A 26591-nucleotide genomic window follows, 5' to 3' on the forward strand; every position below is an offset into this window, starting at 1 on the left:
AAGATCATTATATGCAAGAAGCAACTCAGTTTACAAGTGTGCGACCTATCTATACCTAAGTGTACCTTCTCAACTCACGTATCCGACTGCTCATACCAGAATGACTAGACCGGCACGAAGCACTTCAGTGGGCGCGTATTTTTGGTGGAATCCGATGCCGCACGTTTCCTTATTCTAATAACCAATCAGATTATCCAACTACTAAACTAGAGAATACTTTATACTTCATCCAATGTGATAAGAAATGTGAACAAAACGGTATTTTCCTTAACTTTTATTTCTTCCTCCTGAACATGAATACCCTTTCCAAGTTTGTCTTTGGTGTCCTTTACTACTTGCAGAACTTGTAGATGGAACAGCGTATTAGAGTACCGGTAAGGTACAAATGGCTCTGAGCACTATGGGACTTAACATCTGAGGTACTCAGTCCCCTAGAACTTAGAACTACTTAAAGCTAACTAACCTAAGGACATCACACATATCCATGCCCGAGGCAGGATTCGAACCTGCGACCGTAGCAGCCACGCGGTTCCGGACTGTAGCGCCTAGAACCGCTCGGCCACCGCGGCCGGCAGAGTACCGGTAAGAAAAAGGACGATAAAACTTAGATCTAAAATTCATTTGTAGCTTGTGTGAGACGAAAAAGGTGAGAGAGAAAGCTGTACAGAGGGGAAGGGATCCAAGAAGCTTGCCTGTCTTTGTAGGATGTAATGCTTTCCTTTGTGATGGAGGCGAACGATATTTGCCGCGGTGACGTAACAGCTGGTGCCAGAGACTCTTGGGCTGCCTCGTGACGTTATCGGAAAGAGCTTGGGGGACCACAAGAGTTGCTATAGGAGCACCGAGCAGGGGCACTCTCTGAGACACCTCTAAAGACAAATGGCCACAAGCTGTTCCACAGAGGGCTTCCACAAGCAGATCTCTTCCGTACACTGGCGCACGTGGAAGACCAAACACGAAGTGTTCGAGTTAAAATGGGTGTAAGACAAGAATGCAGTCATTCGTCTCTACTGCTCAATCTGTACATCAAATAATCAATGATAGAAATAAAAGACATATTTCGAAACGGGATCATAATTCAAAGTGATAAGCTGATGGCACTGATATCCTTTGTGACACCCTCGAGGACATTTGGAATTGAATGAACATTCTAATGAGTACACGCTAAGGATTCAGGATAACGAAGAGCTAAATTAATTATGGATGGAGGAAATGAGACTAAAAATAAACCGAACATTCAAATTATGGAACACGCCGTAGATGAAGTGAAGAAATTCTGCTAACTTGGAGGGAAAATTATGTGTCACAGACGAAGCAAGGAAAATACAAGAAGTGAACCATCAAAGACAAAGAGATCATTGCTCATCAAAAGAACTCCCTAGTGTCAAACATAGGACCTTACTTGAATAAGTTACTGAGAAGGTGTGTTGGGAGCAGCACTGAATAAAAGAGAATTATGGACTGTGTGGAAATTGTTAGAAAAAAAGGTAATAGAATTGTTTGAGTCTCGCTGCTGTGGAAGGATGTCGGAAGATTCATTGACTGATATAAGAAACGAGTTTTATGCAGAATCGATGAGGAGAGGAACATGTGGAGACCACTGACAACAATAAGGTGCAACATGACAGGATATGTGTTATGACACCAACGAACTACTTCTGTGATACTTGAGGAAGCTGTAGAGGGTGAAACCTGTGGGGGACGATGGAGACTGGGGTAAGTGAGGGAGTTGAGAGCAATTGCTATTCTAAGATGCAGATGGCACAGGGGAAAATATTAAGGCGGGACGTGTCAAACCAGTCAGAAGAATATGGAAACAATCGCATCTGATTTTCTGTTATATAAGTTTTCATTTCCATTGATATACATTTGGAATCTAGATGGAAATGCGGAAACGAAGGATCCCATTGATGTGGAGAGCAAATTTGGGCTGGGGAATTGAGAAGGACATAAGCCGTGTCTTCCAAAGGTATCGTTTTGGGATTCATCTTAAATGGTAAAGGGAAATAAACTCTGAATGGCCGGGCGCAAATTTGCAACGCCGGCTTCCCGAATACAAATCTACTGTCTTCCTCCTGCAACAGCTCGCTTGGTGCATGGAAATGGCTCACACAAGTTAGTACTCAGGTATAAATTACCGAAAGGCCATTGAGTGAACATTTTCAGCAACTGACTCTCATACACAGGGAAAGGTGCATTCGTTATTCACTCCCTCAGAGTTTAGGAGCGAGCTTCAAATCAAATATTGAGAGGGATGAGAGATGGTGCGGGAAATAGTCTGTGACAGCTGAGTATTCATCTGTGGTGAGTCCGGGAAATCTAAACCTGATACTGTACTCGTTCTATGGCAGAGGGTTCAATGAACCACCTTCAAGCTGTATCTCTACCGTTACACTATCGAAAGGCAAGCGGTAAAAACGATCACTTAAATTTTCCTGTGCGAGCCCTGATTTCTCTTATTTTATGTGATGATCATTTCTCCCTATGTAGGTGTGTGACAAACAGATTGTTTTTGCAATTGGAGGAGAAGACTGGTGATTGAAATTTCATGAGAAGATGCCGTCGCAACGAAAACGGCCTTTGTTTTAATGATTGTCACTACAATTCACGTATAATGTCTGTGACACTATCTCCCCTACTTCGCGATAATACAAAACAAGCTGCCCTTCATTGTACTTTTTCGATGTCACCCGTCAGTCCCACACCCCACAGCAATACTCCAGAATAAGGCGGACAAGCATGGCGTAAGCAGTCTCTTTAGTAGACCCGTTGCACCTTCTTAAGTGTTCTGCCAATGAATCGCGGACTTTGGCTTGCTTTTCCCACAATATTATCCATGTGATTGTTCCAATTTAGGTTCTTTAGTTGAATTTAAAGCCTTCAAATTTGTGTGACTTATCGTGTAATCGAAATTTAGCTGATTTCTTTTAGTACTAATGTGAATAGCTTCACACTTTTCCTTATTCAGGGTCAATTGCCACTTTTCGCACCATACAGATATCTTATCTAAATCATTTTGCAAGTCGTTTTCATCATCTGATGACTTCATAAGACGGTAAATGACAGCATCATCTGCAAACAATCTAAGACGGCTACTCAGATTGTCTCCTATGTCGTTAATATACATCAGGAACAATAGAAGGCCTATAACACTTCCTTGGGGAACGCCGGATTTTACTTCTGTTTTCTCGATGACTTTCCGTCTATTACTACGAACTTTGACCTTTCTGACACGAAATCACGAATCCAGTCGCACAACTGAGGCGATAGTCCACAGGCACGCAGTTTGAAGACGCTTGTGAGGAACGGTGTCGAAAGCATTCTGGAAATCTTAAAACATGGAATCAATTTGACATCCCCGGCTGAGAGCACTTATTACTTTATAAGTATAAAGAATGATATTTCCTGAATCCGTGCTGACTATTTGTCACTAAATCGTTTTCTTTGAGTTACTTCATATATAGTATTATATCGGCGAAAACGGTAACCTGCAAAATAAATTGGAGATGCACTTACAACCAAGGGCTTTTTTTTATGTTCCTTACATAACACATTTATTTTGTTTTCTGGTATCGAAGATACCGACGCTTCACCGTTAGTAGTGATTACCCAATTTAGGCACTGCAGGGTATGCGGAATTAAATATATGTTTTTTACACTTGCCACATTATTAGCATAGAGCATTAATCAGCATCCTAAACTTGACTATAAAGGTAATCAGGAAATGTATATGAGATTTGTCACAGAACTTTTTATGTTAATCCGGCCGGAGTGGCCGTGCGGTTCTAGGCGCTACAGTCTGGAGCCGAGCGACCCCTACGGTCGCAGGTTCGAATCCTGCCTCGGGAATGGATGTGTGAGATGTCCTTAGGTTAGTTAGGTTTAAGTAGTTCTAAGTTCTAGGCGACTGATGACTTCAGAAGTTAAGTCGCATAGTGCGCAGAGCCATTTGAACCATTTTGACGTTAAACATTTATGGGAGACAGAACAGTTTAGAGTTGCTGACAATGAACGTTTACAGAGGATCTGATAAAGTGGTGATATGGGAATTTCTATCGTAGGTGTTTTAGGAGGATATCGAGACATCACTAGCGAAACTTGTCGTGAGTTCAACATAGTCGTTTATGAACAACTTAAGAATATGGACTGCAGCAAAGCTTTCGATACGTCTCAGCAGATACCACTAAATCGAATGAAACATGCTATTACCTCTTACTTTCATCAGGAGAGTCTAATAACTGTATTTAATAAATGGTATTTAAGACGGTGCTAAATACGTTCGGCTACATAAAATTGACAGTAGTATTGATATGTCACGATATGTAAAGCAAGGAAGACTTCAGAAGCTGTTCAGCGCAGTTTACGACAGTAGATAAATCAGATAGTGTCGATTGTTTTGACATCAGTCCTCTGACCTGCTTAATGTAGCTCCCCGTGACTTTCTCTCCAGCCCAAAAATTTCAAAGTAGTGCTTACAGCCAGTGTCCTAGTTATTTCTTGGGTATAATCCTATCACTACCGTCTCGTACTATTTTAATCCTCTAGAGCTCTATCTAGTACCACGGAAGTTACCCACTGATGTCATTACACATTACACATTACGATGTGTTTGTCTGCTGGGCAGCCGTGTGGGTATCTCTTATGAACATCTGAAGTCACCACTTCACTTCAGTTACACTGTTATGAAAGATAAACGCAACAGATTTAAACGCTAGTGACTATAAAATATGATCCTGTGTAGTGAAACTGTGGATGACACATTGCATTTCTTACTGGAGAACTACTCCTATTCAAAGGTGATGACAGGATTTTGTGAACTTGAATGATAGAAAGAATTAAATATCACGACACATTTATTCACAAAAACATTAGTTAAATCGAATGTTGGTCAACACGGCCGAACAAAGGATCCAGAACGAGATTGTCACTCTGCAGCGGAGTGTGCGCTGATATGAAACTTCCTGGCCAATCGAAACCGTGTGCCGGACCGAGACTCGAACTCGGGACCTCACCTTTCGCGGGCAAGTGCTCTACCAACTGAGGTACCCAAGTACGACTCACACCCCGTCCTCACAGCTTCACTTCTGCCAATACCTCGTCTCCTACCTTCCAATCTTTACAGAAGCTCTCCTAGTTGGTAGAGCACTTGCCCGCGAAACGCAAAGGTCCCGAGTTCGAGTCTCGGTCCGGCACACAGTTTTAATTTGCCTGGAAGTTTCGAACAAAGGATGATGACTCAACTTTAATTGTGGCTCACATGGAAAATCTGATCTATCTCTGATTAATACGAATGACAGTGATGGTGAAACGAACCCTGAAACAAACTACTACAGTGCATTTAAATTTGGCAACCAGTGCTGCTGCTGTGCTCGTACAGTAGAGTAAGACGATTTACTGTAAAGATTCCTAGTGCCGGCGCTGTGAAATGTAGTATACTCGAGACACAGTCCCTGCTTCGGCGTCGAGTCAAATTGTGGACAATTGGACATTTATCACCTCCTCTCGGTCGAATACATCTTCAAGCCCAGATTTAAGAAAAGTCCTCTGGAGAAAGCGATCCAATCTCGTCCGCACTCATCCATCCTTCGCCAACGAATCTTCTGCTCCTCGCAGGATCTGCGAGACCGTGGAAGAACTCCACCTGTAGTTTTCGCCAACAAAACTAAAATCGCGAGTTGAAAATACGGAGAACACTCCTGCGCCAAATGCTCATCAATTCATATACTATACAGCCTCTCCCGGTAAGTCGGAAGTAAGCGGTGCCTCCAATCCCAGTACATCAACACACGCCTGCTGTGGTGACTTCTGACGTCAGAGACTGTGACCCAATCAACACATTGATATTCTGCATAGACGGGAAACAATGCTGTACGGTGAGGATATTCTTGGCTACCCAGTGTCTGGCCACCAGCAGTGCTTAGGCAAAATGTTTTCGCTAGTCAAGCTGATACCGATCTTAGCGGAAGAAGGAAACGATATGAAGTCCCCTGTCGAAATGGTGGACTGTGCTTTGCCTCGTCCGGGAACAACTGCCGCTCTCATTTTCCTACGCAACTCTGCAAAAGAAATTGTGAGAACTGTTTATTATTTTTCCTCTTGCTGCAGTGACAACACGCTGAAGCACCCTGCTCCTGGCTCCTCTCCACCCTGTACCTGTAGCCACTGATCCCCTGTCGCTTGGGCCGCGTACTCTGTGGCGGCTTCCGCCAAGTGAAAGTCCCGGCCCGGCTGTTCTTCCATAACTCCTACAATTTAGTGATACGTGCTGCAGCAGTGATACTCAATGAATACAGGCACTCGTCTCCTCCACATTAAGTATCTGCATGCATCTAGCTACGATTGAATTCAGCATTACAAACACAGTCAACCTTCCATCATTCTGGAAACAGCTTTCAGGCTGTAGCTAAGCCATGTCTCCGCAATATCCATTCTTCCATGAGTGCTAGTTCTGTAAGGTTTGCAGAAGAGCTTCTGTTAAGTTTGGAAGGTAGGACACGAGGTACTGGCAGAACTGAAGCTGTGATGGTGGGAGGTCGGGCGTGAGTCGTGCTTGGGTGGCTCAGATGGTAGAGCACTTGGCCCCAAAATGCAAAGGTCCCGATTTCGAGTCTCGGTCCGGCACACAGTTTTAATCTGCCAGGAAGTTTCACAGTCAACATTCTCTAATAACTGACCGTACAGAATGTGGGATGCGGAAGTAATACCGAATGAAGAGACAGGCTTGAAATTCTATAAGGCTATAGATACAGTAATAAGGCTTAGCTCGGTAAGCAGTACAACTGAAGAGGAATGGACATTTCTAGAAACAATAATCACAGAAGTTGGAAAGAAAAACAAAGACCCAAAGAAGGTAACTGCGAAGAAACCATGGGTAATAAAAGGTATAATTGAGTTGATCGATGAAAAAAGGGAAGTACAAAACTGTTCAGGGAAATTAAGAAATGCAGAAATACAAGTCGCTCAGGAATGTAATAAATAAGAAGCTTAGGGAAGATAAGATGAAATGGTTGCATGAAAAGTTTGAAGAAATGGAAAAAGTTATGACTGTCTGAAGGACTGACTCAACGTATAGGAAAGTGAAAACAACCTTCGATGAAATTAAAAGCAAGGGTGCTAACATTAAGGGAGCAACGGGAATACCACTATTAAATGCAGAATAGAGATCAGTGAGGTAGAGAGATTATATTAAAGGCTTCTTTGAGTGGAAATTTGTCTGACGTGCAGAAGAAGAAACAGGAGTCCATTTAGAAGAGATAGGGGATCCACAATTGGAATCAAAATTTAAAACAACTTTGGAAGATTTAAGGTCAAATAAGGCAGAAGGGATAGTTATCATTCTATCAGAATTTCTAAAATCATGGGGAGGAGTGGCATCAAAACGACCATTCACGTTGGTGTGTAGAATGTGTGAGTTTGACGAAATACCATCTGACTTTCGGAAAAAGTTATTCATACAATTCGGAAGACTGCGAGAGCTGAAAAGTGCGAGAATCATCACAAAATCAGTTTAACAGCTCACGCATCCGAGTTGCTGCCAAGAAATATATACAGAATAATTGGAAAGAAAACTGAAGGTCTGTTTGATGTCCATCAGATTGGGCTCAGGAAAGGTAAAGGCATAAGAGAGGCAATTCTGACGGTTTGGTTGATAACGGAAGTAAGAATAAAGAAGAAACACGTTCATAGGATCCGTCGACAAGAAAAGCATTCGACATGTAAAATGGTGTAATTGTTTTGGAGTTCTGAGAAAAATAGGAGTAAACTGTAGGGAGATACGGTTAATATACAATATGTACAAGAACCAAAAGGGAATAATAAGAGTGAAAGACAAAGAAAGATGTGCTCGGACTAAATACGGTATAAGACAGAGGTGTAATCTTTCGGCACTACTGTTCAATCTATACATGGAAGAAGCAATGATGAAAATAAAAGAAAGGTTCATGAGTGGAATTGAAAATCAAAGTAAAAGGATATCAATGACGAGATTCTATTCTCACTGAAAGTAAATAAGAATTACATTATATGTCGAATCGAATAAACTGTCTCATGTATGTAAAATACGGATTACGAGTAAATCGAAGAAAGATGAACGTAATGAGAAGTAGCAGGAATGCGAACAGTGAGAAACTTAACATCAGGTTGATGGTCACGGAGTAGTTGAAGTTCAGGAATTCTACTACCTAGGCAACAAAATAACCAATGACGGATGAAGCAAGGGGGACATCAAAAGCAGCATAGCACACTGAAAAAAGGGGATTCCTTGCCAGAACAAGTCTACTAATATCGAACATATGCCTTAATTTGAAGAAGAAATTTCTGAGAATGTACGTTTGGAGCACATCACTGTATGAAAGTTAAACATGGACAGTGTAGCTTACACCTATTTTCCTAGAATTTACATCTTCAACCACCTTATATTTTCGAACGCGATTATCTCAGTTGACAAAGCCTATGAACGTGTCTTGGGGTATAATAAGTATTCCTCTCATTATGAAGCGCAAGTTGAGATTTGGACCTGTGTTGTTTTCACTTATCGCCGTCTAGCTGATACTCAGTTGTCTTTTCCGTTCTTCTGTATACAATACTTAACGGCAATTTTCATGCATGAGCTGTTAAGCTGCTTATACGACAGTTTTCGCGTTTATCCTCTCCGCTTCATTCGGGATTGTATGGATCATATTCTCCAAAATGTCTAATGGTATATGTCCAGTTTCATAGATTTCACAAAATAAGCTGAATAGTAGTTTCTTTGTCACTTTCTCAGATGATATCAGAAATTCCGAAACCATGTAATTTATGTTTTGTGACTTTTGGGTACCATGTCTTCCACTGCTGTGTTAAACTCTGGCTGAATACTGGGTCATCTCCCTTATCGACTCCCATTTCCGCTCCTGCCACATCATCAGACAGTTATTCCCCCTCGCAGAAACTTTCAATTACTCTTAGCACCAGCTAACTGTTACGCCTGCTTTTAAGAGAGGAATTCTTCTTAATGTTGACATCTTTGCTTTTAAAGTCGGTGAAGGTTGTTTTGTCTTTTCTGTATTATTACAGCGACCATTTTGTTTGTGATTTTGTCGTATTTTTCTTGCATCCATTTCAATTAATCTTCCGTGCCCTTGCTATTATTACAGTCCTAAGCGACTTGCATTGCTGTATTTCTATTTTTTCTGAGATATTCTTTAAATCCTTCATTTGTCGAGCAACTGAAGAAGTTCTACAAACAATCCTGTTGGTGGAACATACGCATCTGATCATTATACCAGAGTTTAAAACCTCCGCTTCAGTTGTAAAGTTCCTTTATTATCACACGACCGGTTTGGGGCTCTTATACGCCCATCTTCATGTGTAGTAACTTGGTGATGTGTCCATCGAGCGCCGCTGTGGGCGTGTACCATGCGCGGTGTGCTACCTGTTCAGCACTCATAGGCAGCACACCGCGCCTGGTACACGCGACGCTCAGGGACCATAGCACACCTACGACACCTGAGGATGGGCTTATAACAGTCCAAAACCGGTCGTCTGAAAATAAAGTAATTTACAACTGAAGCGGTATTTTCAACCTCTGCTATAACGCTCAGTTGCAGATGTTCTTCCAACAGTATTGTTTCCAGCTGGAATATTTCCGTGTATCTGAGCTGTTTCCAAGTATACCGCCTCCTCTTGTGATTTTTAAACGCTGAAGCTTGGTCGTTTTCTTCTCTCCTTCCCAATACCAAGTCCAGTATCTCCCACAGTCTCCTCTACTACAACATTTCCATCCCCGATGAGTGTTACATTTTCATGTCTGTTTACTTGCGGTATGTCCTTACATACTTTCTCTGTCTGTGAATCAACTTTTTATGGCATTGACATATAACCTTAAACTATTTTTTCCAGCCTTAGCTTGCTGTCGATTCTCGTGAGAATAATACTGTCAGCGAACTACTATAACTACCTCAATCTCTGCTCTCCCTTCCAGACTGGGCAAGGTTGACCCAATCGGTGTCGCCTGGCCACCAAGAGCTGTTGCATAATGATTTGATTCATGGATCCAGTTATATGGCTCCTTCCGTGTATAGAGATTTTACGACTATTACGTGTGGGACCTGAAGATGGCATCAATGTAATACCGAAACTGGTAGCACGTAAGTAGTTCATAAAATAAATTTCTACAATACATACGGCTGTTGGTAAATAATGGCATTAAAGAATGCATCCATTCATGTCCATTGTGAATTCCAACGGACATGGGCAATTCCAGCAGGAAAATGCGACACCCCATACGTCCAGAATTGCTACAGTGTGGCACCAGTAACACTCTTCTCAGTTTTAACACCTCCGCTGGCCACCAGTCTCCCAGATATGAACATTATTGAGAATATGTCGGATACCTTGCAACGTTCAGAAAAGACCTCCACCCCTTCGCAGACTTGCAGATTTATGGACTGCCCTGCGGGATTCATGGTGTCAATTACCTCCAGCACTACTTTAGACATTAGCCGAGTCCATGCCACGTCGTGTTGCGGCACTTCTTCGTGCTCGCGGGGGCCATCACGATAATAGGCAGATGTACTAGTTTCTTTGGCTTTTCAGTGCAGTTGGTGTGTTGATAATAGAAGGTTTGTTAATTCTCAATGACTACGGGGCTTCGAGATCAAGGAAGAATAACGTGCTGGCCGTTGTTTCTTCCAAATTGTTCAGAGCGTGAGTCAGAGAGTGGAGTAATACTTATAATTGTAGAACATTTATACATCAAAATCAACATTATTTTGAACATGGCTGCACTTCAGCAACTGTTACAGAATATCAAGTGAATAAGACAGCCAGCCTGTTGCAGTTGAGTTGGTATGTACGAGGGTGAGTCAAATGAAAACCTTAAACATTTTTTTAAATATTATTTATTGTTCAGAAGTGGTACAAAGCTGTATCACTTTTCAACATAATCTCCCCCACGCTCGATGCAAGTCCTCCAGCGCTTACAAAGTGCATAAATTCCTTTAGAAAAAAATTCTTTTGGTAGTCCGCCCAACCACTCATGCACCGTGTGGCATACCTCTTCATCAGAAGAGAACTTCTTTCCACCCATTCCGTCTTTGAGTGGTCCAAATATATGGAAATCACTTTCTGATGAGGAATGGCGCCATTCCTTGCTCGCTCTCTTCGTTTCCGTTTGGTGGAAGTGAACCCAGGTTTCGTCCCCAGTAACGATTCTTGCAAGGAAGCCATGACCTTCTTGTTCAGAGCGCCTACGAAGTTTTCACAAGCATCAACACGTCGTTCTCTCATTTCAGGAGTCAACTGCCGTGGCACCCATCTTGCACACACTTCGTGAAACTGGAGCACATCGTGCACAATGTGGTGTGCTGACCCATGACTAAGCTGTAAACATGCTGCAATGTCACTCAGTGTCACTCCGCAGTTTTCCTTCACTATGGCTTCAACTGCTGCAATGTTCTGTGGAATCACAACTGGTTGTGCCGGACTTGGACGAGGAGCATCTTCCACTGAAGTCACACCATTTGCAAACTTCTTACTCCATTTGTAGACTTGCTGCTGTGAAAAACATGTATCACCGTACTGAACCTTCATTTGTCGATGAATTCCAATAGGCTTCACACCTTCACTACGCAAGAACCAAATAACAGAACGCTGTTCTTCCCTGGGGCAGTCGCAAGCGGGGCGGCCATCTTTATACTGATACTGCGACGGTATGAGTCCGTCTGCACTATGCTGCCACCTACAGGCCATTCTGCACGCTGTTTGTAGCACGCTTGCCGACCTACAGGATAACGGCGCGAAATTATGATTTGTTTTTACAGATTTAAGGCTTTCGTTTTACTCATCCTCGTAGCCTTTAACAAGGTCTAGCATCTTATGTAACTGATTTTAGAATCCTTAACGTTTACAAATGGATATACAGATCGTTGCCGACACTTTTCATGTAGAGATGTTACATCGCTTCACTGACTGTTTGCTAATATGAAGCTCGTTTCTTGTGCTTTTGAAGAAAACGGGTTTAAATCCGTTGAAGCCATGGTTAAGGTTAGTTGAATACCACAATTTATTGCAAATGGTTGGCTGTCTTATTGATCAGCATCTGTGAGACATTTATACTCTGCAAACCACTGTGTAGTGCGTGGCAGACCGTACGTCGTATTGTACCCTCTACTGCGGCTTTCCCCTCTCGTTCAGAGAGCGCGAATGACGATCGCTTGAACATTTCTGCGCGCAATATAATTACTGCAATTTTTTCGTCGTGATCCCTGGGGGAGTGATATGTAGGCGTATACTCCTAGATTTATCACATAAAGTTGATCCTAGACACTTTTTAACAGGCTTCCTCGGGATAGTTTGCGTCTATCTTCAAGCGTCTACTGGAATTTTTACTAAAAACTGTGGTAAAAATTGAGATAATTAACTATAAAATTTGAGGTTTTTCTAAACATGATGTTCAAAATGTAGGAGCTCATTCATTTTTCATAAATCAAATAAATTGTAGAGTTTCATGCATCTGTGAGTATGGTTTTTATGCTGTGCAAAATTCATCGGCAAATCTCTCTTACCTCTGAAGAAAAGTGTACCTATAGCAACAAATGCAGGCAGTAGTAAGTGAAAAAATGATGAAATGTCACATATTAAAAAGTTATTTTGTTATGCTTTTGATCTTCCACTGCTATGTGCGTGAATCCTTAATCCTTCCTGGTCATGCTTAGAATGTTTTATGAATTTATTTGTAAAAGTATAGGCAGTGGAGATTAAAATGTCCTGCGTTAGCTCTCCAGTTCCAAGTCAGTCCGTTTCACGTTCTATCTACCTTAATAAAGAAATGAAAAACTTTGGCATAGCAGTAGATACATGATCTTGTACGAACTATACAGACTGTAAGCTCAACTTACAGGCATGCTCGGCAGTCGTTCATATGAGACCTTTCGATCTAGTCTTGTAGTAGTAGACCATGCTGTCGTACTGTTCGTAATTAGCTTACAATCAGTGTGAAAAACTTCATTTCACGTCGTTTCTTAAGTAAACGCACCATAGTGGCACCCCGTGTAAAAATTATTTACACAAAAGAGCTACCTCCCGTTTCATTACGCAGAACAAAGACAGCAGTATTGCTCTTTCAGAATCCGACAGCGGTGCTACGACTCTGCAAGGGGACACAAAACTACGAGGTCGTCTCCACATAAAATTTATGAAGAATTACGACTCTGTGGCTCACAAAATTAGTTCAAAGACGGACTGTTTTAATTATCGCAAAACTTGGGTGGGAAAGGTGAGCCAATTCTACTGTACGCCCCTTGTACTAGATCTACGGACTCACTGGCTAAACTGTGACATTTCTGGAGGTTAGCTACGGATGGGGGTTTCTTGCATGCTGTAAATAGTAGTAAAATGGGTGATTTGGGAGAATTTCACTGTTGAATGTTAGATGTTCTATGCAGTTTATATGTAAATGTGCGCTGGTCAAACTTGGAAATTTTCCGCGCCCATAGCGCTGGAATTACGTTTTAGGAGCATATGTTCACGACTGCACACTACGAATTGTTCCATTTTATCGGACACACTCTGAAACGTTTTTGGTTTATAGTATGCCAGTTAACTTGCATCTCTGGACTGTACTTTTTTATGGCGCTCAGTGAAAAAACTGAAAATTATCTCGTTGGACTTTGTTAGTGTAGAACTAAAGGAAAATGTCTTGTGGTGCGTTGTCTTCCAGAAATGTCGAAATCACAGGAGCTTTATGTCCAGCATGATGGAAACTGGAAAAATAGCAAATACCCTTAAGAAAGCAAAAATCATAGCGATACTGAAACCAGGTAAACCGAATGACCAACCAAACAGCTACCGCCCAATTGTCCTTTTTAGCATGATCTACAAACTGCTGGAGAGACTTATATGTAACAGAATAAGTCCAGATATCCTGAAGTGTATTCCTGTGGAACAAGCAGGCTTCCGGCCAAACAGCAGCTGCACAGATCAAGTCCTCTCACCAACTTCCTACATCGAGGCAGGCTTCCTAAGGCAAGAAAAAACATCCGTGGTATTTATAGACCTGACAGCGGCTTATGATACTGTATGGAGGCAAGCCCTGATTTACAAACTACTCCGCATAGTGCCATGTTTGAAAATGGCTAACCATACCAACGAGATGCTCTGCAACAGACCATTCGATATGATACTTGGAAATTATAGGAGCAAAACAATGAAGCTCAATAATGGCTTGCCCCAAGGATCAGTCCTGGCACCGCTACTTTTCAGCATGTATACAGCCGATATGCCCAATACTAAATCTGAAATGTTTGGATATGCAGATGACTGGGCCATAGGTACACAACATCGAGATATGGAGCATACTGAGACTGTCTTGACAAGCGACTTGTCCTTGCTGGGAAAGTACTTTCGTGAATGGAGACTTCAACCTAGTCCAACTAGAACTGAGGCTATGTGTTTCCACCTGAATAATAAATTGGCTAACAGACGACTTAAGATATATTTTGATAACAATATTCTGCCTTATAATAAAAATCCAAAATACCTGGGAGTGACATTAGATAGAACCCTGAGCTACAAACAACATCTCATCAACACTGCTGCAAAAATCCGTACTAGGAACAATATCATACAGAAACTATGTGGTACCAGCTGGGGCTCCTCCGTCTCTACCTTGCGATACTCTGCTTTGGGACTTGTGTACTCTGCGGCGGAGTACTATTCCCCTGTTTGGCTAAAGAGCGTGGACACAGTACTGAACCAAACTATGAGGATTATTTCAGGTACAATAAAATCAACCCCCATTCACTGGCTACCTATACTGAGCCACATAGCGCCACCTCACTTACGAAGAGAACATGCGCTTTTCAGATAATTAAAAAAAAAAAGACAACCCGAAACTTCAGATTCACGCTTTGAGCAATGGCATTAACAGAGATAGATTGCGCTCTAGACATCCACCTCTTATAAGGGCCAACGATCTGGAGGAAATTGGTTTCTGGCTTGAAGAACGCTGGAAAGTGGAATGGGAAGAATCAGCACCACCACAGGTAAGCACCTTACTGAAACCGTCGAACAGACCTCCAGGCTTTGGCTTACCGCGTAAAACCTGGACCATCCTCAACAGGATCAGGACGGGCCACGGTCGATGTGCGGACCCTCTACACAAATGGGGAAGAGCACCATCCCCAAAGTGCGACTGCGGCGCTGAGAAGCAGACGATCCGGCACATCATTGCAGAGTGCCTTCTGAGAGCCCACTCAGGTCAAACAATGGACCTCCTGGATGCGACTCGAAGTGCAGTTCAATATATTAAAAACCTAAATGTTAATTTGTAATTATATATATCTTGTTTATGACATAACTGTATTTAATTCTTTATGTCCTGTTTTTAGTGCCAAAGTTATAAAGTTATTGTAGCAGCTTATTTCTCTATAAACGTGATTTGTACTTGTCATAAGCTAAACAAAATAAATAATTTTAAAAGTTATTTAAGGATTTGTGTGTGCACGTTTATTGTATAAGTAATTGTATATTCAGTTACCTAAGATAATTGCGTAAGATTTGTAACAAGTTCTGTTTACTCATAGTATACTCGAGTGTGAAGTGATTCGATTCCATTCTGTATTGAACGGAATGACAGTCATAGCAGTGTGAAACGTTTAATGACCCACTACTATTTTGTTGTTGTTGATAAAATGGGTCTAAATGCTTCTGAATTTCAGAAGACGTGCTGCAGAAAATACATGAGAGACAGCATAGAACAACAGAGATAGAACGTTTCTGATTTGGGGATTATGCCGTCTCTCACTGTAGTTAAAAGCAATACGTCCCGCCCTAAAGACAGAAAAGATGACAAAGTACTGAGAGGAGATGGGAAGACAACTTGAAGTAGGCTTTTTCAGTAAACTGCAAAGAAAAAGAAGAGACTCTTTTCAAAATATTCCCTAATTTCCTTTTATTATTTGAATGAGAAATCTTAGTGATTTTATATCTGCAAATTAAATGTTTTAAATAATATAGTAATGTTCTGGTATCGGATTACAAGTAGTATTTATTGCAGCTAGAACCAATCATTTCAATGTCTCCCACTTTTCTTCTGCTATTCACTTTCCCGCATCCAATTAGGTTTGGCAAGATTGTTATCGCGGTTTTCGCGGTTAATTGAAGGATGGCGGGATATCCTTTCGGTGACAACCCCTTTATCCCCCCCCCCCCTGCTCTCTCTAGCAGGGAGTATGTGTACCCTGTCTCCTTGTAGTGCTATGTATCAAATTGTGTGAGCTTTTTCTAAATGTTTGGGAATAGTATTTATCGTAGGTAAGTAAGGTGAGACTTCGTCACCATCCATGTATTCATCAAGCAAGATGTGGAAAACCACCTAAACACCATATCCAGGCTCTTTGTTCATCCACCAGGCGGATTCTATCTGCAGGCCTGCGCAACAGCCCAAATCTCGAAAACCAAAAGTTAATGCGCTCTGCTATCTTGGAGGGAAAATTCCTGCCACTCGATAAATTAATGTTTGAAAGCCAACAGTAAACAATAAATTGACGAGCTAAGACATCACAAACTATATTTCTAGAACTTCCATTTCTTTTCAGCTCAGTGCTGTGGACAAGAGAGTTCTATTTACGATACACCTCGTTATGATGGGACTTTACCTTAAGTCACGGAGACGGACAGATACGGTCTGCATGTGATGTGAATCGTTCTGAAAGATGTGTCCCGTTTAAAGGCTGACTGACAGCCTACTGATGCCCCTATGTTCTGAGGACGTGGGTCACTATAACGGGGATATTTAAAGACCTTCATGTTGAAGTCGAATGGGACTGCGGTCAGCTGCAGCCTTCTTGGTGACTTAGGAATACAGAGAAACACATGGAGGCATTTTCAGCGGATTTCTCAAGAAGCTTCTGTATGTAAACTGTTTCGGAACTGGTGATGAACAGTGCTAGGAGCCGCAGTGGGAGAGGTGAAGAGAGAATGCGTCCTGGTTTCTCGTGACACTAGCAAGCTGCCCCCGATGGACTTTTCAAGCAAGATCGGAGAGGTTGTCACCCTGTAACCTAGACTGACAGAGGAATTTACCAGCTATCGAAAGTTCACTGCGTGACATTAAAACTGAGCTCACCAATGGAAAGATGATACGAAGGGAAATTCAGTGTGCTGAAGGAGAGGAGGAGAGAAAGAAGAACATAACGACTGAGCAGGTAGTATGTTAACAAATGCTGAGTCTAGATTATTCCGGTTATTCGATCTTCCATTGTGGGCTCATTCTGATTCTTGTGATTATGAGTTCACTTGGAGCTTTTCGAAAATGGTTTCTGAGTTCATGATAAGGTCAAACGAATTCAATCTTTGGTGATTCTGAGGGTCGCACTGGAGAGTCCTTCAGGAAATTTTCATGAGAGGTTAGCAATTGCATGGTGTTTAACATAGAATGTTCCGTCTTTGCATGTCAGCCTGTTTTCTAATCAATTTTCAGACTATGATTCTGATCTATGCGTTCTCCCAAGGGTTTACTGTCACATTGTGACATCCTCCATTTCAGTTCTATATAGGACGGTCCTTCTTCTGGTTCGATGTTTTAATCTTTATACATCCTGGCATGTACCATCATCTGACTTCCGCTTCCAGTTATAACTCAGACACTGCCTCTGCGGTATAATTACTGCAGAAAATACAGGCTTCTTGCGCACTGGAGCCGGAATGTGGCCATGGCCATTAGAATATAATAAAGCGGCATTGATTGCTAGAGAACTATTACGCAGGGGTTATGCTTTTCTGAGTGTCGTTTCAAAGCTGGAGATGCGGAAATAAATTCCGCCATCTGCCAACCAATAGCCATGAGACAACACGCTGAATCACCTGGATGTCGATACGGGAAGAAGAACGTAAGTATCAAAACGCAATAAAGGGCTGTAGAGTGGGCAAATACAGCGGAACATTCCTTGTAGTTCCTGGTTCAACACACACAAAGTGAATAAAGAATTTTAAATTCTAAGATTCGTATGAGAAGTTGATATGCTTTATTCCGAAGCCGTATACACTTATGCAGTAATATGTCCTCTGAATGTGTTGGAGTAACATACATATCACCCATAGGGTGTGTGCAAACCAACAAACGGATTTCTTAAAATAGTTAATCAAATATCATACAATATCTACAAACATGGCAATTTTCCTTCTTCAGAATAATATATTTATTTAAAATTATAATAAAAATTTTGAGACAGTGTAATCTAACCCCTTAAGTAAAAGAAAATTTCTAAAATACTGAAATAAAATTACTTCACGAAGCAACTTCTTTTAGTTCCATAATGTTGCTGACATCTGAGCTGATTTTGGGTAACAACAGAAAACTAAAGAAATGGTGTGAAAGATGGTGATTTAATACGTGCTCTTAATACAAACAGAATGTCTCAATTGCTGCTCTATTGTACTGTCCATTAGGTCTCACGATGTGTGCAAATGAGTGTTATAAAAGTATAACTATTGACATTATAGAGTTTACTGAAATGGTAGCATCTGTTGGAAGTACTCTAAGGGCACATCAGATGCTTAGACATTTTATTTAATAAATAAAACAATTAGTGTAGAATCACAGCCATAGACATCCATTTATTTATGTACATAATACATTAACAGTTTAATTTAATTACTTCAATATCACACTTGAGCGAGTCGGTGTAAGTCAACTAAAAATGAATTAATCGTGTGTAGTGAAACTTTACACATATGTCAAAGTCCAATTAAAGATTTCAATTGCAGGCAGATTTATTAGTAACCATAGTATTGTCTTCAAGATATGTATCTTTCCTGACGGCTCAGAAACAAACAAATACACATATGTATCTTTCCTGGCTCTTAGAAACAAACACGCTAAACAGTTTACATTTAATTCAATACATCAAAACCATTACAACAGTTTATAGCAAGATGTCTACTGCAATAAGTTTTCTTTGGACGATTCAAGGTCGCAGATTATTCATACGATGCCACTGAGCATATAAGGTTGCCACTTCGTAATGGAAAGCTTTTTGGAGCAAGAATAAATGACGTAGCTTCATATAAAAATAATGATTACTTTTTAGAGAGGTTCCAACAACCTATATTCGTTGTTCCCAAATGCCTCGTGGTTTCACGAACAGAGCATATTCGGCGAGAAAAATTAATATGTCATAGAGTGCAATCGGACAGTGTTAGATGGATCCTTCATGATATTTATTTTATTGCTATGGAAAGTATTATACAATTGTGAAAAGTGATTTTTGCAGATTAATGTACTCATGATTTATGACTGGTAAAAAACGTTTCGTAACATCAATAGCAAATATTTTCCCTGTGCTGCACAAGTATTTTTTCATATCTGTTCCTGTTGTTACGTATACAATAAGAATACCTTTGTAGGCTATGGCATCCAACTCACGAATTTGTCCAACAGTCGGAGAATAATATCATGAACGAATGCGCTATTGTTCGAAGGAACAACATCTCTTATAGACTGGTGGTATTTGCTACTTCCCCTGGTTTCATCCTTAAGCCGAGTGGCTAATTTATTACATATGATTCACTACAGTAAGGTTCTGCACAATCTCCGCCATTATTTACAGCATATAAAAACGTTCCATTATTACAGAATATAGAGATTTTAGTGCAATTTTATTTTTTATAAGTAGGCTAATTGGAGAAATGACCTACTTCACATCTTTCCCTGGTCGCTGTATGTAAGGATTGATGGAGCCGGTATCAGTGAACGCACAATTCTACATTTTTACAGTCATATGCAGAGGCAGAGACTAGAATATAGTTCATCAAATTAGAATGAGTGCCTAAGGCTTTTAATCTACGATGAAGCATTTATGCCACTGACAAGCTTAGAATTTTGTTTTAAAGACAAGGTTTTCATACTGGGAAGTAGGCTTTTGCAGTTCCATCATTATTGACATGCCGTTTTGCTTCTGTTAGAGATTTTCTTTTCAAACAGCCCATTTGATTGGCGCAGCAAGCAACTCATAGTTACTAGTTCTGATATAGATACATTATCTATTAGCTCTGGTCATATACATATTACATTTAGTGAAAATGGATGCTACTTGAGGCTGCGGTACATACTAGTTGTTCATGCTCTGGTGATGAAACACACTATGATCGAGCTCTTCGTCAATTTTTCGAAAGTACTGCCTCTATAACTAGCATAAGATGTCGATTATTCAGTCGTAATTTGGAGGTATCACGAAATTTGTCATATTAGCTTGCATAATTCTGCAAACGTGATTGTAAGATTGACGTGTGACCTTTTAAGTTTCTATACTTTTTTGCGACCATTAGCTAGAGATTTATCTACTTTACTCTCATGAAGGGAAATTCGCATAAAGTGCTAACCGCTGGACGAGAAATACAAACTCGTCAACGTCATCTGTGGTTACCTCTAATAAGATGTCTGTAACGTAAGATTAGAGCAACTTCTAGACTACCTATAGACGGTTCTCATTAAACGAAAAGTGAAACGCCACTTCACCAGTGGCAACGCTGCGCTCTGAAGGATCTGTTGCCACTTGTATTTCGCCTCGTGAGTTTTATAGATTTTTTTTGAAACTGCGCAACCGTCGAGGGGTTGGGTACTGGGTATAAATAATATGCATACCTACTGAAATTTCGATGTGCACTTAATATCTTGTAAGTGACAAATCTTAATGAACTATTTACTAAGAATATTGACTGAGCTCTGTAAACAGTCTTGTGTACTGAAGTAATGATAAAAGCCGAAGTAATAAACAGTTGTGGTATTTGAATGTGAGCATCATAGCTACATTCTCGACTCGTGGTTTCACCATCTTCGATCTTTCACTGCAGAGTGATTAATCGTATCCCTTTTACCAGTAATATTTGTGATACAAGTAATACTTGAGCAACACTTGTAACCATGAATTTTACATGCAGAAAGTTGTTCACAACATGGGTAGTCAGTATGTATCCATGTTACCTATAACACCTGGGTAACAAATGTGACCACGAACGTCTGGTACAGATAGCTGGTGTTTAGAGAATTAGTTTCTGGGGGGGGGGCTGAAATCATGAAATGATTGAAGTCTACATAGAGCAATAATGGTGTCTATGATAACATCACTGTGGCTATAATAACCTTAGCTGCAAGACAAATAAATTTGGAAATCTACTTAATACTTAGTGCTTATTGTGGCCTTTATTACGGTGACGGATAGTATCCCATAATGATACAGATTTTGTTCAATATAACCTCCTGTTGGCTATTGATTTCCTATAACAGAGAAAATAATGACGCTTTGTTCCCGATGTGGAAACGGTATTGCAGAGTACAAAGAAACAGAAAGGAAGCGTTGTGATGTGGTGCTACAGAAGGATGTTTAAAATTAAGTGGTCTCGTAAGATTGAGAATGCGGCGATTCTCAAAAGAATCGGCGAATAGAGTAACAATTAGCAATTAATCATGACAGTAAGAAGGGATTGGATGATGTGATTTGGGTTAAGACATCGGAAAATAACTTCCAAAGTTTTAGAGGGTTAAAACTGTACGCATGATAGAGATTGGAATATATCCGACAAAGTCTTGAGAACGTAGGAGGCAATTACCATTGTTACAACAGGACCTTACAGTTCGGTTATTCAGTTCTTGATGAGACTTTGCGGGTTACTAGTATACTTCAAGGTTGTCCACCCATAAAAGTTGTAAAGCGCACTAGCCAGAAGATTCCGAGAAAAAGCGTCAGTGTACTGAGACAGTGGCCATATGTGTGTGAATTGTTCTTCGTGAACGTATGTGTATTGTCTACATTAGATAAAGGCCTTTAGTCGAAATCTCACTTGGTTAGCAGTCTTTTTTGTTGTGCCTCCTGCCACTTGATATCATCTCTATACTGTGAACGGCAGTCTAGCTTTTTCATAATATTGTCATCATTCGATCCTGGATTTCCCATTGTGTGCAGTGACATTGATTGAGGAATAACGAAACTGTAGGGACCGATGGCTCTTGTAGTCTGGTCCCTTCAATCCCACCGACTAACCGATAATGAAACTGTGTTATAAATCCACAGTGTCAATCCTTTCCTTTTGTGCAGCCGCCAAATACTTGTTGCAGATTACGTTAAACAACCAAGATGCCAAACGACAAACACTAGTGCCATAAAACTGGTGAAAGACGCGGTGAAAAACCTACCGTTAAGTACGTCTGGGATGAGAGATAAGTGGAATGCATCAGCGGGGAGGAGAAAATTCCTAGTAACACTGGACCAAATTCACATTTTTATCCAGCACAGAAAGAAGACGCAGAATTAAACCTTTTTTTTCTGGCCACCATCCGCTTTGGCGGTGTTTGAGGGGCCAGATAGCGACAGTCAATTTCAGCTACTGAGCTATTGTAGCTCTCATATGTCTCAGACACGTAATGCGGCGCTGTCAGTGTGGCTGGTGTGGATACAGCCATACGTTCCACAACAATGTCGCATCTCGAGCGTGTGCAAAGTGTCTCGAGCGTGTACGGCGGCCGGAGTGACAGCAGACGGGCGACGCTTTGCCAGCCGCGGCGGCTCACACGTGGTCGAGCCTCGGGCTGGGCGCCGGCTGTCAGCTGTGCCCGCTGGCGGCCCGCGACACGGACCGCGACGAGCTGCGCCTCTGCAGCGGCGAGCAGGAGCGGGGGCGGTGGCGGCGGCGGCGCGCCTGCGACCCGCCACTGCCGCCCCTGCCGCCCACGCCGTTGCCGCCCACGCCGCCGCCGGCGGCGCTGCTGCGGTCGACGCCCGGCAGGTGCGCGCACAGCAGCTCGCGCGCGCCGCGCCGGAAGTTGCGCGACATGAAGGCGTACAGCAGCGGGTCGAGCGCCGCGTTCAGGTACGTCGCCAGGAAGGTGAGCAGCGAGAAGACGGCGGCGAACGGCGTGTCGAACGGGTAGCTGGGCGACAGCTGCCACATCTTGCGCGCGTGCAGCGGCAGGTTGCAGGCGGCGAACGCCAGCACGACGGCGATCAGCATGCGCACGACGCCGCGCCGCGCGCGCAGCACGTTCTGCGCGGAGGCGCGCCTCTGCTCCTGATGGCTGTGCCCGTGGCCGTGGCCGTGGCCGTGGCCGCTGTGCAGCTCCGGAGACGCGGACGGCGTGTCCGGCGCCGGGGCCACCGCCAGCAGAGTCCTCTTGCCGCGCGTCGACAACCGCACCGACCGCCCCGCGGAGAAACGCACTTTGAAGGAGCCGTTGCCTCCCACCTGCATCAAACAGTGGCATCCCATTAGGGCTAGTTCACACGGCGACACTAGGTGGCGAAAGCAAGTTTCGAACCTGCGCTACTGGCCACTTAGCTTGTCTGGCTGCCATGTAAATAGGGCCGGATGCACGGCTGTCAGGTAGGCACTTATCAGGTCAATATGGCTACATCTACATTTATACTCCGCAAACCACCCAACGGTGTGTGGCGGAGGGCACTTAACGTGGCACTGTCATTACCTCCCTTTCCTGTTCCAGTCGCGTATGGTCCACGGGAAGAACGACTGCCGGAAAGCCTCCGCGCGCGCTCGAATCTCTCTAATTTTACATTCGTGATCTCGTCTGGAGGTATAAGTAGGGCGAAGCAATATATTCGATACCTCATCCAGAAACGCACCCTCTCGAAACCTGGCGAGCAAGCTACACCGCGATGCAGAGCGCCTCTCTTGCAGAGTCTGCCACTTGAGTTTGCTAAACATCTCCGTAACGCTATCACGTGTTGTGTGCGTACTGTAAGACCTTCGGTACACACACCATCAGATTATTTGACTGGTCGCTCTAACGAAGTAGACGAGTGTCCGCAATATGTCCCGTGGTCTTATCGTGGCGTGTTTATCTTCTGCAGTTAGGTCAGACGATAGAAATGCCACTTGCACGCTTGGTGTAGCAGATTGACGGTGACCAACTTTAAACAGAAATTGATTAATTTTCACACACATTTATTAAAATAATAAATACATAGACATAACGTAACTTGATTCTGGATGCTATTTACAACTGGCAATCTGAAGTTCGTTTGGCCTTAGTACGTTGATCTTATTCTCACATATCTCCGATACTTGACAAAGTGTCCATACATTTCTCTTCATGCCTATGTACAGGAATATGATAATCTTATTAGGCGCAAACTGAAACTTGACTGTAGACAATGCAGAATAATGCAGACTGATGCAGACAAACTAATCGGAGGTCTATACACTAGTTATAATACCTCGAGCGTTCAGGTATCACTGCGCAATTGTGATCCGCGAGGACAAAAGGTTCTACGTTATCAGCAATCTCATTGGCTGCGTTACATATTAATACGCGGATCGGCGGAAGCAAAATTTGGTCCGTCTCTATGACAGCGCCATCTCGTAGTGCGGAGACGGACGAGCTTTGCGCTGCGGGGCGCGCTCTAGTGGGAAAGTAGTGTACGCGCTGACTACGCGGAACTATGTACACAACATCACACTTACCAAATAACCCTGTGACGAAACGCGCCGCTCTTCTTTAGATCTTCTCTATCTCCTCTGTCAACCCGACCTGGTACGGATCCCACACTGATGAGCAATACTCAAGTATAGGTCGAGCGAGTGTTTTGTAAGCCACCTCATTTGTTGATGGACTACATTTTCTAAGGACTCTCCCAATGAATCTCAACCTGGTACCCGCCTTACCAACAATTAATTTTATATGATCATTCCACTTAAAATCGTTCAGGACGCATACTCCCAGATATTTTACAGAAGTAACCGCTACCAGTGTTTGTTCCGTTATCATATAATCATACAATAAAGGATCCTTCTTTCTATGTATTCGCAATATATTACATTTGTCTATGTGAAGGGTTTGTTGCCACTCCCTGCACCAAGTGCCTATCCCCTGCAGATATTCCTGTTGGCATGCAAACGGAGCGGTCGGCGGTGCCGAAACTAGCTGACAGGCTGTAGCGACAGCATCGTGTAAGGCGTAAGTTTGACTATGAGCTGAGTAAGTCTTGCAATAGATTATTTGCATTTGTGTTGTTTTGTAGTCGCCTAAAGGAATGAAGAAATAGAATGTATCATGGAGTGTGCGGCTGGTCCCGGCGGACGTTCGAATCCTCCCTCGGGCATGGGTGTGTGTGTTTGTCGTTAGGATAATTTAGGGGAAGTAGTGTGTAAGCTTAGGGACTGATGATCTCAGCTGTTAGGTCCCATACGATTTCACACACATTTGAACATTTGAATAGAATGTTAGGCTTCACCCAGTCAACTTGGAAGATACGGTGCTGAGCCATTCTTTAAAGGTTCTGAGAACCTGAAAAACGAAGGTGATAAAGTTTTCAGCTAGTGTAGGATAAATACGCACGCTTTTGACGACGTGCAAGTACGAATAGAGGATTCGGTCCAAAACCGCAGCGCATCCTTTACGGAATGTAACTAACCCATGCACATTTTGGCAGTCTCAGTCAGAGAAAATGAAACATTTTAATTTTACGGTATTTTCTGTTCATGTTTCAGAGGGCTTCAAAAAATGGCTCTGAGCACTATGGGTTCAGAGTGCTTCAGAGAAATATATTGTATAATATTACGTGTTTGGAAGATATGTAAGAACCAATTAATATGTATTAAAGTATAATATTGAAACAGACAGAAGTCTCGGTTTCGGAGTGGCCTGAGACAGCGAGGGATGTCCAAAATGTCCCTGTGCAGTCTTGGCAATAGGGCTGCAGAGTATGGTGGCGGTCATCCTATGGTGAAAGCTGTCCATGGGATGAGCTAGTGTAACCTGAAAACACACATACACAGACATAACACCGGTCAACTCATCATACCATCCCACCACACAGAAACATGCTGCATTTAGGTCCATGCTACACAGAGTATACTCTCTTGATCTAGAAGGAAACACCCTCAGGAATGAGATACATACAATAAAGAGCATTACCATGAGCAATGGCTACACAGACAAAACAATTGACAATTTAGACATACGAATACACAAAAGGAAGACAAAGAATGACAACACTATGAAAGAAGAAAAAATATACGCCAGTATTCCATACCTGGGCCCCATATGACAAAAAATAGCTACCCTTTTCAAAAAAACAAATGTAACAATTTCATTCTCAACTAATAATACATTAGAAAACTTACTCATCCATGACATAAAATCAGATACACAAACATTCAACAACAGTGGAGTGTACAAGGTGTTATGCTCTAGTTTTCCTGCCTACTATGTAGAAAAAACAGGCAGAAACTTCAAAACCCGTTTTCAAGAACATGGCGGGCCGAAGTGGCCAAGCGGTTCGAATCCTGCCTCGGGCATGGATGTGTGTGTTGTCCTTAGGTTAGTTAGCTTTAAGTAGTTCTATGTTCTAGGGGACTGATGACCTCATATATTAAGTCCCATAGTGCTCATAGCCATTTGAACCATTTTTCAAGAACATGTAAATGCTTTCAGCCTCAACCACTCTGAAAAATCAGTCATTGCACAAATCTGTCATCAGCAATCTAGAAAATAATTTGGCAGTTTTACATAATGAAGCCAATGGTAAGACCCTAAATCTGTTAGAGCAACTGTAGATATACATTCACAAGAAACCAGAATCGATGTTAAATGAACAAAC

The 26591-nt window shown here is 42.2% G+C and overlaps 1 protein-coding gene across 1 annotated transcript in view; it reads right to left on the minus strand.

Annotated features, from left to right (window-relative positions):
• Positions 1–6084: 6084 nt before the first annotated feature.
• The window catches only part of LOC126273307 (trissin receptor-like), a 151659-nt gene continuing 131152 nt past the window's right edge, over positions 6085–26591 (minus strand). Inside the window, exons 7-9 of the mRNA XM_049976851.1 lie at positions 22770–23217; positions 22441–22674; positions 6085–6245 (exon numbers count right to left, since the gene is read on the minus strand). Of these exons, the coding sequence (XP_049832808.1) occupies positions 6085–6245; positions 22441–22674; positions 22770–23217 (843 nt within the window). The remainder of the gene's footprint in view (positions 6246–22440; positions 22675–22769; positions 23218–26591) is intronic.

Source organism: Schistocerca gregaria, chromosome 5 (genome assembly GCF_023897955.1).
Source record: "Schistocerca gregaria isolate iqSchGreg1 chromosome 5, iqSchGreg1.2, whole genome shotgun sequence".
NCBI classification, from domain to species: Eukaryota; Metazoa; Arthropoda; class Insecta; order Orthoptera; family Acrididae; genus Schistocerca; species Schistocerca gregaria.